Source organism: Leptonychotes weddellii, chromosome 10 (assembly GCF_054177405.1).
Source record: "Leptonychotes weddellii isolate Sample4059 chromosome 10, ASM5417740v2, whole genome shotgun sequence".
Lineage (NCBI taxonomy): Eukaryota > Metazoa > Chordata > Mammalia > Carnivora > Phocidae > Leptonychotes > Leptonychotes weddellii.
In genome coordinates, this window is record NC_138378.1 from 108,863,333 (window position 1) to 108,876,999 (window position 13,667).

Below are 13,667 nucleotides of genomic sequence, written 5' to 3' on the forward strand. Positions count from 1 at the left end.
GGACTGGGACTAGGTCCCTCAGGACGCCCAGTCACTCACCAGGCCTCCTTCCTCTTTCCCTCTGCTCCCTCCTGGTGGGCTGAATCCCAGACAGGTGACCCATAGCCACAGGTACTGATCAAGATTAGGGGACCCCGCCACCCCAATGTCCACCAAAACGGAACAGAACAGAAAATGTCTCAACCAAGACCCTGTTACGGACTGGTTCTGGAAATGGCTACAAAGTCAGAGCGGGGAGCAGGGGTGGGTTTTGTCCAGGCGCCTGGTCATCTCCTGAAGGCACCGCTGGGTCGGGCCAGGTACCAAGCCGCCCCCCCTCACTCCAGGGCCCCAATCTATACAGGCCTGAGGAGAGGCCCGCCGAGGCCCTGGCTGGGTCTGGGCTCAGCCCCCTCGCCAGCCCCGCCTCGAGCTCAGAGGCTACAGGAGCCAGGTGTGCAAAAGCAAACAGGCCCCGCTGCCCTTTGGACCTTTTGCAATCCACCGGGCGCGCTCTCTAAGCCCAGACGCTGCGGCCTGGGCGGGCGGCCTGGTATAAATAGGGCGCGGACGCGGGCCGCGCATTCCCTCCTCGTCGGTGCGGGGCGGCCGCCTGCGGGTGCCGGTCCCTGAGGAGCCAGCCAGCCAGCCCGCCCTTCGGCCAGGCCACACGAGGCGCAGCAAGGGAGCCGCCCGCCCCGTCGGCATGGGCCCTCCGAGGCCCGCGCTGCTGCTGCTGCTGCTGCTGCTGCTGCTGGGGGTCGTCGGCGTCTGGGCGCGTGAGTGGGGCGGGCCGGCCTGCGGGCCGCGGGGTCCGGGGGGCGGGGACCCGGGCCAGCGGTGGCTGGTCCACGCACGACACGGTGGGGGGCGGGGCAGCACAGGCTGGGGAGGGGTTTCTCCAGAGCCTGCTTCTCCTCTGAAGGCGCAAGCGGTGCCCCTCCCCGGGAGACCCTGGGCCGCATGGGAAGACGGGAGAAAGCAACCGCTGTCTGTCTCCTTTTCTTACAGAAGACGAGGTGCTGGAGAATGTCAGCCCCAGCTGCCCAAGTAAGGCGTTTCCCCACTGGGCGCGGAAGGGCGCCCCCAACCCCTAGCCCCTCCTTCTGCACCTCAGCTCACTAAGATGCTGGGATGCTATGATGGATGTGCTCTGCTCTGAGCCCCAAGAAGCCAGTTCCTTGAGACTCTGCCCACCTCCAAGGGCTCTCAGTTCCTTCTACCTGCGTTTCTATTCTGTCTCAAGAGATTGGCCAGGGGGGGAGGCGGGGACTGACACTGTCGCTCTGTCGGCCCATGGACACATTAAAGAGATATCCCATCACTATCTGTTTATCAGTGGCTAATCATTGATTCGAAGCACATGAGGGTGAGGAAATGCTGACTTTAACCTTTGTAGAGAAATCCAGACGCCCCCACCCCCGACTCCTTCATATTTACCTGACCTCCAGGGGTCAAAGGAGCTGACCTCGCGGTGGTACCCGGGGTACGCCTCAGAGCGGGAGGCTGGGCTCTGATGGGGCAGCACTGCCATCTTGTGGCCATCTGGCATCACTGCACCTGTGCTCTTTTTCTCACATTGTTCGGCAAATGCCTCTTAAGCACGATGGAAAATTCCAGAATTCCTTCTTGGGTTTTTCTTAAGACAGTCAGATAGCCATAATACTTAATGAACTTTGCCTCAGGGATTTGAGAGAACCAAAAAAAGAGCCACAGGATTGTGTTATTTTCAAGCTGAAAAAGCATCAGAGGTATTTGCTTTATGTTGCCAGCTCTTAATTTGCCAGTCTTTCCTATAGACTTTCTGAGCCCCATTGTTTAACACTCCCCTCCTTGCACCTTAGATGATACATTCAAAAAATACTGGCAAATGTAAACAATGTCCTCAATAAAACATAGTGGGGAAGTTAAATATGTAAAGGGAAATTAAGTATAATGCAAAGTCAATTAAAAATAATTTGAGTTTAATTACTATTTTTTTGTGATCTTTGCCACTACCTCTCTCTTCCCAGAATAAACTACCCTTGGTGGAGTTATGTCCTATGTAGCTGACCTATTTCTCCCTATTTTAGAAGGTGCAACTCGATTCAAGCACCTCAGGAAGTACGTATACAACTATGAGGCTGAGAGTTCCACTGGAGTCCCTGAGACCCCTGATTCAAGAAGTGCCACCAGGATCAACTGCAAGGTATGAGGGGACAGGAAGAGCCACTGGAGGGACCCAGGGCTCCCGTCCTTGCAGACCCAGCTCATGCCAGGAGTGCCGTAATCACAAAGTGAGGGACTGTCCCTGGGTTTGAAAGTCAGCCACTCTGCTGAGTTTTCTGCCACAAAAAAAAATTTTGCCAACCAGATTTATTATTCCATTAGTTTCTAAGGTGTAACTGGAATACATGATCCAGAATATCAGCATTGCAGGACGGTAGATTTAACATGAAAGAAGCCCAGTGGGTAAGCCAAGGCAGGTGGGCATCTCAGGAAAGCTTTCTGGAGTGCAGTTTTTATACTCTGAGCCAAACAGAATCTTTGCTTAAGACAAACAGAAAAAAAAAAAAGAAAAGAAAAATTTAAATATGTAGTTTGTTTTCAAAACTTCATTGCTGAGATGATTGTATTCATGTCAGTGTTCATATGGAACGGATCTAAGGGCCACTATTAGGGGCCATGTGGGAAAGAGTAGTCAAGCTGGAAAACTGACCTCTTCTTTCTAGGGCCCCGTAGTCTGTGTTGTCAAATAAGGTAGCCATTGGCCACACGTGGCTGTTTAAATTGAGTAAATCTTAAACTTCTTAGTCATACCAGCCACATTTCAAGTGCCCATGGCCAGCAGATCTCCGTCAGACACGGTAAATGTAGAACATTTCAATCACTGCAGAAAGTTCTTGAACAGTGCTAGATGACTGTTAGGGACCTCTGCAAAGTCCAACAATACATAAAGCTCTGAATGGGCCCCAAGAGATACAAACAGTTGGGTTGCTTGGTTTTTTGGGTGACATTAAAGAAACATTTGCTATTGAAACCAACGATGGCCTTCTTCCTGCCCCCTGTTGTCCTTCTTCTAGTTCTTAGACTGCATTCCCTCTGGACAGTGGGTCCCCAACAGTATTTCCCTTGGTGTCCTGATTAGAGGGTAAGCCCTGGGCTGTGAACGGTCTCATGTTCTTGATGGAGAGTCTTCACGTGCTGCTTGCTATTCTCTTCTCAGGTTGAGCTGGAGGTCCCCCAACTCTGCAGCTTCATTCTCAGGACAAGCCAGTGCACCCTGAAGGAGGGGTATGGCTTCAACCCTAAGGGCAGGCCCTCACTGCATAAGACCAAGAACTCTGAGGAGTTTGCTGCTGCCATGTCCAAGTAAGGCGTGGGCCTGTCTGAACTTCTGAGCTCTGGGATTCACTGGATGTGTTGTACATACGTGTGTGTGCGTGCACGTATGTGTGCATGTGTGTGTCTGTGTGTGTGTATCCAGGGAGGGAAGAATGCATGCGTTTATATGAGGCATGTGTGTGAGGATAAGTATTTTATTCTGTATTCACCATGGATCAGGGAATTGCTAAGTTGTCACAAAAATCAAAAAGAGGGAAGCATTATTTACCCTTCCCTAGTGAAGTGCCCCTAATTATCATTTAAATGTGTTTCTAAAAACTTCCATGCTTTAAAACTCCATGAGACAATAAAGGTGAGATGGTTTATTTAAACAAGTGAATTCTTGTTTAAAGAATTAAACAAGACCGGTAGCCCATGGTCTTCAGGGAGGGTCCAGCAGGACTTGGTGTGGTACAGGGTCTGTTCCACAGGGGCGGCAAGGCCCAGCCTCAGGGAGTGCAGGAAATGCCAAGTCTCCCCCCGCTCCCCAGGGCCAGCGTTCTGCCCGCATAGTGACCAGGCCATCCTGGTGTTTGCAGCTGGCCTGTCTTCTGACTGATCCATGTCTGTATTGCACTTGTTGTAAATATTTTGAACATCGCCCCTGCCTCAAGTCCAAATCACAGTTGGTAGTGTCCTAAGTGTGTGCAAATACAGACAGCGATAGGTTTGTTGATCTGGGAGCATCAGAAACTCCCCGCCCGTCTTTCGATTTGTTAAACATTAGACGTGAAAGCCAGTCCTTTCTCTGCAGAGTCAGCCTTGATGCTTCTGTCTCTCGCCAAAATTTTATCCAAGACCTAAATGTGTATGAGGGACAGGGATGCAGTGACAGGAGGGACTGGTTAGTTACTTTTTGGGCTTTACCTTTCTCCAAACAAAAGGGACTCCTGCTCTTGACTACCACAGGCTTTCCAAGCCTACATTGCAGTGTCTGTAACTTTCTGCGAGGATGTAGATCTGTAGGAGATGTGCCTGGTCTCCTTCTCCTCCTTCTGACTTAACTAGAGCAGGTACAGCCCTGAATTTCCAAAAGGAAGTCCCCAAAGGGAAGTCCCTAAGACCATAGTTGATATGGGCTCCAGACATGGTCTCATACCATATTTTTTTTTTTTTTAATTTGAGAGAGAATGAGAGACAGCATGAGAGGGAGGAGGGTCAGAGGGAGAAGCAGACTCCCCGCTGAGCAGGGAGCCCGATGCGGGACTCGATCCCGGGACTCCAGGATCATGACTTGAGCCGAAGGCAGTCGCTTAATCAACTGAGCCACCCAGGTGCCCCAAGGTCTCATACCATATTAAAGAGTGACTACCCAACAAATGTATGAAAAGAAGTTCAAATTCACTAGTAATCAGGAATTGTAATTAATGTAACAACAATATACTTGTCACATTATGCCCATAAGATTACAAAAATGTAAAACTGCCAAGCGCCTGTTGCTGGTGACTTCTGAGGCGAAGGGTACCTATAGCATTGCTGGTGGAAATGAGAGCCAATAGTCAATATCTATTATAATCAAAAACTTACTGCCTTTGACACAGCAATTTCAAAATGTTGGGACTCTAGCCCATGAAGAGAAAAGCAGTAATGTGTGAAGATAATATGCATAAGGGTGTTTGTTTCAGTGTTGTTCATGTGGGGGGAAAATCTGGAAAGAAAGTGAATCCCATCAAATAGGGAAATGTCTGAATCAATTACATATAACCATAAAATGAGAAAGTTCTATAGCTTTAAAAAAAAAAAATCTGTTAGAGTTATACCAAATGAGTCAAAGGACTTCTGTGGAGTATAATTGAGAAAAGCAAGATAGAAAAAAATGTGGAAAATACAATGTCATCTGTATAAAACAAGCAATGAAAAAATCTTTATGTGCAAATGTCTCCACCCCCACACCTCTAAATGGGATTGCCCGAGCGTGGAGATAGAAATGGAAAACCCAGTGGGTTGTTCTGTGAGGAACATGACAGCAGAGACTGGTGTGGGTAGAAAACAGAGTGGGGATGCATGAGGCAAGCAAAACAAGTAAAGAAGTACAAGAAGCCAAAAACATACACATATTTGTATACTTTTTTGGAAAATGTACATTTATAAAGAGATAAAAAAAAAAAAAAAAACAGTGAGTAGAAGGGAGGCTGCAAAGCTACCTAGCTTACGTCCAATAGGCTCTCAGCGGAGAAAGGACATTTCTGTGACCTCACTCTCTCTGGAATAGGTACGAGCTCAGGCTGGCCATCCCTGAAGAGAAGCAAGTTTTACTTTACCCAGAGAAAGAAGAGCCTAAACATATCCTGAACATCAAGAGGGGCATCATTTCTGCCCTCCTGGTTCCCCTGGAGACAGAAGCGGATAAACAAGAGTTGTTTCTGGTGAGAACTCAGAAGGTTGATAACAGTGGCCCTTTGAACTCATCTTCACATATTTGAGCCGGGTCCCACTGTGTATATAAAGTGGATTATTGATTTAGCTACATGGCTAGCTACACACAAGAGGCCCTGTACTGGTAGGAAGGGCCGGTACCCAAGGCTCTCCCTGTCCCCTGGGCCCACAGATGGATCCTCCTGAGCAGGTGGAGCAGGTGGAGCAGGTTAGCCTAATTTTAAAGCAGTATTTGAGGAGTCCTGACCACCCTACTCTTTTGTTTGCTTTTTTGTGTCCCCACAAGGTATAACACAGTAAAGCTGGTGTGTATTTTAAACACAGAAAATAATTGAATCTGTTGCCAGCTTCTCTCAAGAATTTCAAGTTTCGACCTGAGAGAGAATTCAATTTATTTGAGTCCTGTGAACATTTTTGAGCCCTTACTGTGTTCTAAGTTTTATACTATACTACACTTGGAGAAGACAGAGACGCGTCCTGCAGAGAACTTTCCTCAGGGAGTTCTCGGGATCTGGGGGAGAGAACCAAGACACACTGAACACAGGGCATACTGGAATACGTGCCGTAAATGAGCAATAGAGAAAATCCTCTGAGAGCACAGAATACAAAGTCAGAGTCGGCTGGGTCCTAGGAGGGTCCAGAACCACCCTTCACTGGCCTTCTCACTTCACCTCTGGCCAGCCAGCAATGCCCACCCTCTGCCTAGGAAGAAGAAAGTCCCTTCCCAATCCAAGCTGCTCCTGCCTTTTCTCCCAGGCTCCTTTCCCAGCCCCTCTAAAGCACCCAAGGCTGTTTTCCCACATTGAACATACCTGTTCTATCTCCTACTCCCATAGGATACTGTGTATGGAAACTGTTCCAGTGACTTAACTGTTAAAACAAAGAAGGCAAATGTGGCAACAGGAATAGCCATTGAAAGGAACCTGGAGAAGTGTGATCACTTCAAGCCCATTAGCACAGGAGTTAGCCCACTTGCTTTGATCAAAGGCATGGTAAGTTTCACATCCACATTGCTCCTTGCACTGAGCACTGTCCTCTTGGTTATTAAAATTCTGGGATGTTAGAGCTGGTAGGGATTTTAGGGAAGAATCAACACAGCCTCATCTTCATCTAGACTATAGCAGGAAACTGAGGACCAGACCAGGAAAGGACTGCCCAAGGCCACATGGCCTGTTATTAATTGAGCCAAGACTAGAATCAGGTTCCTGATTCCCCAGTCCAGAGCTCTGTCCTTCTTGCTGTCCTTCTGTCACTGGCAGCAAACCTTCCACCATCCCTGGAGAATAATGACTGTCTATCCCTGAAAAGGTTCTAGGGATTAATGGACGGCAGCAAAGCCATCTATTGCTATTTCCTGTAAGAGGGCTGGGTGTCCCCAGCTCCAGGCATCCAACCTCTGAGGAAGGCCCAAGACCTGTGATCTGCTCTCCTCTCCCTCACTCCCATGAAGTGACATTACCAAGAGCGATTCCAATGTCCTGTCCTTTCATCCTATGTACGACCCTGATCGATGCCTGGCCTCTCTTCCTCCTGCCTAGGTCAGCCCCTTAGTATTAGCCTTCTCTCCTGCACCTCAACAGGGGTCATGTGGCACCATATTACCAGAGCTTGCCCAATGCCTTGTAATCTTCTGGTACGTGAATCACAGCTTATCTCAATAAACAGGAAGGACTTGAGCAATCACTGCCATGCTTGGCATTGTTCCTGGTCATTGTCCTTGAGGCTGAAAATATGATGTCTGATGGCCACAGGGTCATAATCAGAAGAGGCCAAGGCACTGGCTTATGTCTCTTTTCTGAGCACTTGCCATGAGCTTAGCCCTACTCTGGGCAGCACTGAGGGTCAGAGGCAGTGGCAGATGAACCATGGACCTTCTTTTGTACCTACAGTCTAATCCAGGAACAAGGTTCCTACACATGTCAGTAAAGGACAATAAATGGCATACTTGATAAAGTTATAAACTGAGCAGTGCAGACAAGCAATCCTAGGCCTGACCAGGAAGGAGAAAGCACTACTCATGTAGTTCATTTGACAAAGCTGGTGGTAGATCTGATTAGACGGAATGGTGGGTGAGCATCCATCAATCTAGCTCAAAGATTTATGGAGGATGTGGACCATGAACCTGAAAGATACAAAGAACGTGAGAGTGGAAGAGAGACATAAGGACAGGCTTCTAGGCAAAGAAAACTTAAGAAGCAGTGTGAAGTGTTAATGTGTGGTGGGTGGGTATATGTACAATGCCAGGTTATATACACTTTGTGCAAGATGAGAGGTCCAGTGGGGTGGAACAAGAAGAGTCTACAGCTTGACTCAGCTTTGGGTATGCTGAGTTATTGTATCCCTTTGTTTAAATGTCAAGTACCAAGTTACCTTCTTTAACTGAGTTTATCTAGTGGTGCAGAACTCCCATCTCCCATCTTCCTTGAAGGTAAATGCCCATGGCAGAAGAATCAGGTTCAAGCCCCAGGAACTGATCAAAATGGTTTTTTCCAATCTCATTTACAGCTCCGCCCCTTGTCAGCTCTGATTAGCAGTAATCAGTCCTGCCTGTACACTCTGGACCCAAAGAAGAAGCATGTGTCAGAAGCCATCTGCAAGGAGCAACACCTGTTCCTGCCTTTCTCCTCCAAGTAGGTCACCTTCTGCACCCTGATTCATCGTTTATGGAGTTGATGTGAGATGAATGCTTCTCAATGCCCTGTTCTAGGCAAGGCTGTGCCTGGAGGAGGCTATGAGGAGGTACAAAGCAGAGCCCATCCCTGTCTCCATTTCAAGCTAACAGACAATTTAGCAGGAAAATCTTAGGTATACAAAACAATTTGAGACCAACCAAAGATATCTGAGACCCAGACTTTAAGGGTTATGATCAGGAAACCCAGGGATCATTGCAGGCTGCCCTGGTTAAAAAGGCTTTATGGAAGATTTGGGATTGGGACCAGAGACTTGTATACCCAATCCATTTTGAAACTTGATCCATCAACTAGTGTTTACTGATTAATTGCTCTATTCTTGGCATTGTGCTGAGGGAGATAACACAGGAATTTCAAGGCACAGTGTTAGTCCCTACCCTCTGGACACTCCAGATTGGTGAAAGGTATAAAGTACAGATGTCCCTCTGATGCAGGGACAGCTAGCATGACCAAGAGGAGGTGGAGGCTATTCACTGGCAGGGAAGGAGGTCAAGGAGGCTGGATTTAATGGTTTGAAAGGTAGGCAGGATTTGGGTAGAAGTAGAGAGAAAAACATTCAACATGAAAAGAATAGTACGCTCTAGGGAACTGGCCATCCATGACATGATGTGCTTCCTTTGTTACCAGGAATAAGTATGGGATGATGACACAAGTTACACAGACTTTGAAACTTGAAGACACACCTAAGATCAACAGCCGCTTCTTTGATGAAGGTAAGATTTTATATGCACATAGTTGCCAGGGCTGGGAAATCTGCCCAAGACACACCATGTACCACGGCTAAGAAATGTCTGCTGATTGATGAGTCAAGTGGGCTTTGACATTCTGGCTATGGGCTGCTCCAGTGAGAAAGCATGTCCCTTTCAAAATGTCAAGTGCCAGTGGGATAAAGGAAAAGGAGAAGTATCCCCCAAGCTACCTGGGTTTTTGTAAATGGGAAATTGGCCTCCTAAGTCTACCTTTGGTAGATCTGACAACCTTATACACCCTATAATAGGCCTGGGACCTGGACGAGGTGGGGCAAGTGGGAGAGGGCCTTTGGGGTCAGGAATCAGTCTTTTTTTTTTTTTTTTGGAATCAGTCTTTAGAGCAGGATAAAACCTTAACGATCTCTAGTCCAACCCTAACCCTGCATTTGTCTTATATTTAAATCTGCCATGGGGCGCCTGGGTGGCTCAGTCGTTAAGCGTCTGCCTTCGGCTCAGGTCATGATCCCAGGGTCCTGGGATCGAGCCCCGCATCGGGCTCCCTGCTCAGCCAGGAGCCTGCTTCTCCCTCTCTCGCTCCCCCTGCTTGTGTTCCCTCTCTAGCTGTCTCTCTCTCTGTGTCAAATAAATAAATAAATAAAATCTAAAAAAAAAAAAAAAGACATTTATAAAAAAAAAAATCTGCCGTATGCATTCCCTCACTGTTCTCAGCAACCTATGATGTCAGGTGGTAGCCATGTGTGCTTTTATACCCATTCTACAGAGGGGGAAATGATACTTAGAGAGACTTGTGATGTATCGATGGTCAGACCTTGGGTCTAATTTAAGTCAGGACTCTTTCCATTGTACCACATTTCCCCCATTATTCCCCCACACTTCCCACATTAGCCCCGTCCTGTTCAGGGTGATGGAGGAGACACAGAAGGGTCTCCCCCCGCCATGAGCTGCTTATAGATCCCATTGGGAAAAATGACAGGTGAGCATCGATGGTCTTGCCTCAGCCAAAGCCATGTCAGCAGCAGCACTAGTTCCCGTTCCTTCCAGCAAAGAGGTTATCTGATATCAAGTTCAGACAAGCCTGGATTCAATTTCAGCTCTGCCTCTTACACTCAGAGAGGTCTTAGGCAAGGCGAGCTGCTCATCTCTGGGTCTCAGTTCCCCTGTCTTTAAATTGAGGAATAGTAGCAAACCCGTACGGATACTGTGATGAGTCAGTAAAAACACTGAAGTCAAACACCTAGCACAGAGCCAGATACATAACAGGCGTTGAGTATAGGATAGTTTTCTTTTCTTTTTTGCGGATACCTCCCTAATTTCCAGTTTTCAGTAGACCAAGAGGTGGTTGAAATGTGGAGGTAAGCAAGAATCCCTTTGACACTTTCACCCTTCCAGGTGCCGAGGAGGTGGGTCTTGCCTTTGAGAGCACCAAATCCACATTACCTCCAAAGCAGGCTGAGGCCATTGTGAAGACTATCCAGGAGCTGCAAACATTGCATGTCTCTGAGAAAAATGCCCAGAGAGCTAACCTCTTCAATAAACTGGTTACTGAGCTGAGAAGTCTTAACAATGAGGCATTCACATCCCTCTTGCCAAAGCTGACCGAGGTGTCCAGGTATTTCTTTAATGGTTGCAGCTATATCTTTTGTATGACCTATGATAAGTGGCTGAACTTTCAAACCATGGCCAAGCAGAAAATCTCAGAGGCCATTGAAATATCAATCCAGTTATTCCACTAGTCAATCAGTTAATGTTTGCTGGATAGAGAAATATCAACTAGCATGCTTAGAGTGCCATGGGCCACACACACACACACACACGTACACACGCACACACGCTCCATTCAAGGCAGATATGTATTTGTGTGTCAAAATGGAAGAGAAATATTTCCCACACTTTGATGTATCTTCTAATTCCTCATTCTATTATGAGTACCTTGGAAAATTTTAGAGAAAAAGAAGTCTGTGTCCTCTGGAAGCCTGGGCTAGTGGAGAGAGAACTAGGCAAACAAAGTGATACTGTGATTTCTCTATACTTCAAGGCATTGGCTTTAAGTGCTGGGGAGGTCAGAGGAGGGACTAAGGACCAAAATTAGGCCATGCCAATGTTTTCCTGGCACAGTCTATGTTCTGAAGGACGGACAGTGATTAACAGTCCTCTTTTGGTGATTAATCTGGGGTCCTTCTTCAGACTTTCCTCCGTGGTGCTTCTCCAGTGGACAGTGCTTGTAGCGAAGGCTTCCTGGGATCTGAGTTGGATTTTGGAAGATGGTTGGATTTGGAGAGTGAACAGAAAAGAAATCAGGGCACTCCTGTCAGAGGGAGCATCATGGGCCAAGGATATTGGAGCTGCCTGAAGGCTATCTGTGTAACCTTCTCTGCTCTTTCCTTCTCAGCCCCATCACCTTACAAGCCTTGATTCAGTGTGGACAGCCCCAGTGTTACACTCACATCCTCCAGTGGCTGAGAAGTGAGAAGGCCAACCCCCTTGTGATAGATGCTGTGACTTACCTGGTGGCCCTGATGCCAGAGCCCTCAGCCGAGAGGCTGCAGGAGATCTTCAGCACAGCAAAGGAGCAGCAGAGCGGGGCCACTTTATATGCTCTGAGTCACGTGGTCAACAAGTGAGTTTCACACTGGTTCTCCTCCTAGGAGCTGAGGAAGCCCCCACATCTCTGTACTAAGATTATACTCCACTCTCCACTTTCAGACTCTCTTGCATACTCTTGTTTTTTCCACTAGACATTTTGAAAGCAAAGACTTGCAATAAGAAATCTTCACACACAAGTTTGTATTTTAAAGTAAACTTAGCTATGCTTGCTAAGTCCTAACTCTTACTCTGTAGCTATCATAAGGCAAACCCTGTGGTGACCCAGGACCTGCTGGATATTGCTGATTACCTGTTGGAACAGATTCGCGATGACTGCACTGGGAACAAAGATCACACCTACTTGATTCTGAGGGTACTTTCAGTCTTTTGTATGATATGCATTGTTTCAGAAGCATTTTCCTGGACACCCCCTACTTTTCCTTCTGCACTTGATTTGCCCTTGTTTCTTTTCAATGCAGATCATTGGAAATATTGGAAGAACCATGGAGACAGTAACCCCAAAACTTACGTCTTCAATCCTGAAATGTATCAAAAGTACAGAGCCATCGCTGCTGATTCAGAAGGCTGCCATCCAGGCACTGCGGAAAATGGAACTTAAAGATGAGGTGAAGTTCACAGAGGAAGTCTGAATGTAAAAACTTCATTCAGATTAACGAGGACTTGGAATGAGATTCTAAATCTCATCATTCTACTGCTTTCTAATTGCCATTTCAACAAGCCTGTTGACTGCCTAGCAGTATGTGGAGAAGAAAGAAATATTAGACCATGCTGCCACTCTAGCCTCGAATATGAGATTTTAGCTACATGCTGTCCCCCTACCAGATCAACCATCACTCTCATCTCAGGAAAACATGCTTGATTTCCCCCTGGCCCTGTCTTGGGTGCAAATGACTCCAGAGCTTTGGAAAATGCCTTATTTATTCACCCCAAACTCTCACTATCCCTTCCCACCTTCATTCCCACATTGAAATAATTTATGTTAAAACAAGTTTATTTTCACTTATAGTAGCAGATCTTCCTCAAGTCACAACTTGAGTATGTTAATGCAGTTGAATGTAACATGCATTTAATAGGAGTCTTCTGAAACCCTTCCTTGAGCTGGTTGTTCTGAGGGATGCTAGTGAGAAGATACTATACCAGCATTTGAAAAATTATCAGAAAGAAATTTGACTTGCATGTAGTAAACCACCAGCAGACCACACCAGTGTTTGCCAGGCATGTTCTGTGTTCTGACCAAATGATAGTGGTAACAGTCTCTTTTTTTGGCTACAGGTCCGGGAAGTTCTTCTTCAGGTTTTCCTCAATGATGCCTCTTCAGGGGATAAGCGACTGGCTGCCTATCTCATGCTGATGAGGGACCCTTCCCAGTCAGATATTAATGAAATCATCCAGCTTCTTCCACGGGAACAGAATGAACAAGTAAAGAACTTTGTGGCTTCCCACATTGCCAACATCTTAAACTCAGAAGAATTGTATATCAAAAAGTAAGTAAGAGTAATTTTCCCCCATCTGCCACAAAGGGCAAAGAGTAATCCACCACCCCACCCCACCCCCGCCCATTCCTAAAGGCCACTGCCTGCCCTTTATGGAGTGTTCTTTCTTCTGGGCAACATGCACACAAAAATGCAGCAGAAGCAGACCTGAGCCAAGCTCTTGGGCAAATGAAATCCAGATAGTTTGGTAGCATTCAGCAATCCATATTTCCTTGGGGTGAGAGAGACAATGGATTCTTAACATGACGTGTAAGCTGGGCGCCTGGGTGGCTCAGTTGGTTAAGCGACTGCCTTCGGCTCAGGTCATGATCCTGGAGTCCCTGGATCGAGTCCCGCATCGGGCTCTCTGCTCTGCAGGGAGCCTGCTTCTCCCTCTGACCCTCCCCCCTCTCATGTGCTCTCTCTCTCTCATTCTCTCTGTCTCAAATAAATAAATAAAATCTTTAAAAAAA

The 13,667-nt window shown here is 47.1% G+C and overlaps 1 protein-coding gene across 1 annotated transcript in view; it reads left to right on the plus strand.

Annotated features, from left to right (window-relative positions):
- Nucleotides 1–685: 685 nt before the first annotated feature.
- The window catches only part of APOB (apolipoprotein B), a 37,975-nt gene continuing 24,993 nt past the window's right edge, over nucleotides 686–13,667 (plus strand). Inside the window, exons 1-13 of the mRNA XM_081797307.1 lie at nucleotides 686–758; nucleotides 901–1,029; nucleotides 2,052–2,167; nucleotides 3,185–3,330; nucleotides 5,555–5,708; nucleotides 6,555–6,710; nucleotides 8,224–8,348; nucleotides 9,036–9,121; nucleotides 10,508–10,727; nucleotides 11,508–11,735; nucleotides 11,957–12,074; nucleotides 12,181–12,327; nucleotides 12,995–13,206. Of these exons, the coding sequence (XP_081653433.1) occupies nucleotides 686–758; nucleotides 901–1,029; nucleotides 2,052–2,167; nucleotides 3,185–3,330; nucleotides 5,555–5,708; nucleotides 6,555–6,710; nucleotides 8,224–8,348; nucleotides 9,036–9,121; nucleotides 10,508–10,727; nucleotides 11,508–11,735; nucleotides 11,957–12,074; nucleotides 12,181–12,327; nucleotides 12,995–13,206 (1,910 nt within the window). The remainder of the gene's footprint in view (nucleotides 759–900; nucleotides 1,030–2,051; nucleotides 2,168–3,184; nucleotides 3,331–5,554; nucleotides 5,709–6,554; nucleotides 6,711–8,223; nucleotides 8,349–9,035; nucleotides 9,122–10,507; nucleotides 10,728–11,507; nucleotides 11,736–11,956; nucleotides 12,075–12,180; nucleotides 12,328–12,994; nucleotides 13,207–13,667) is intronic.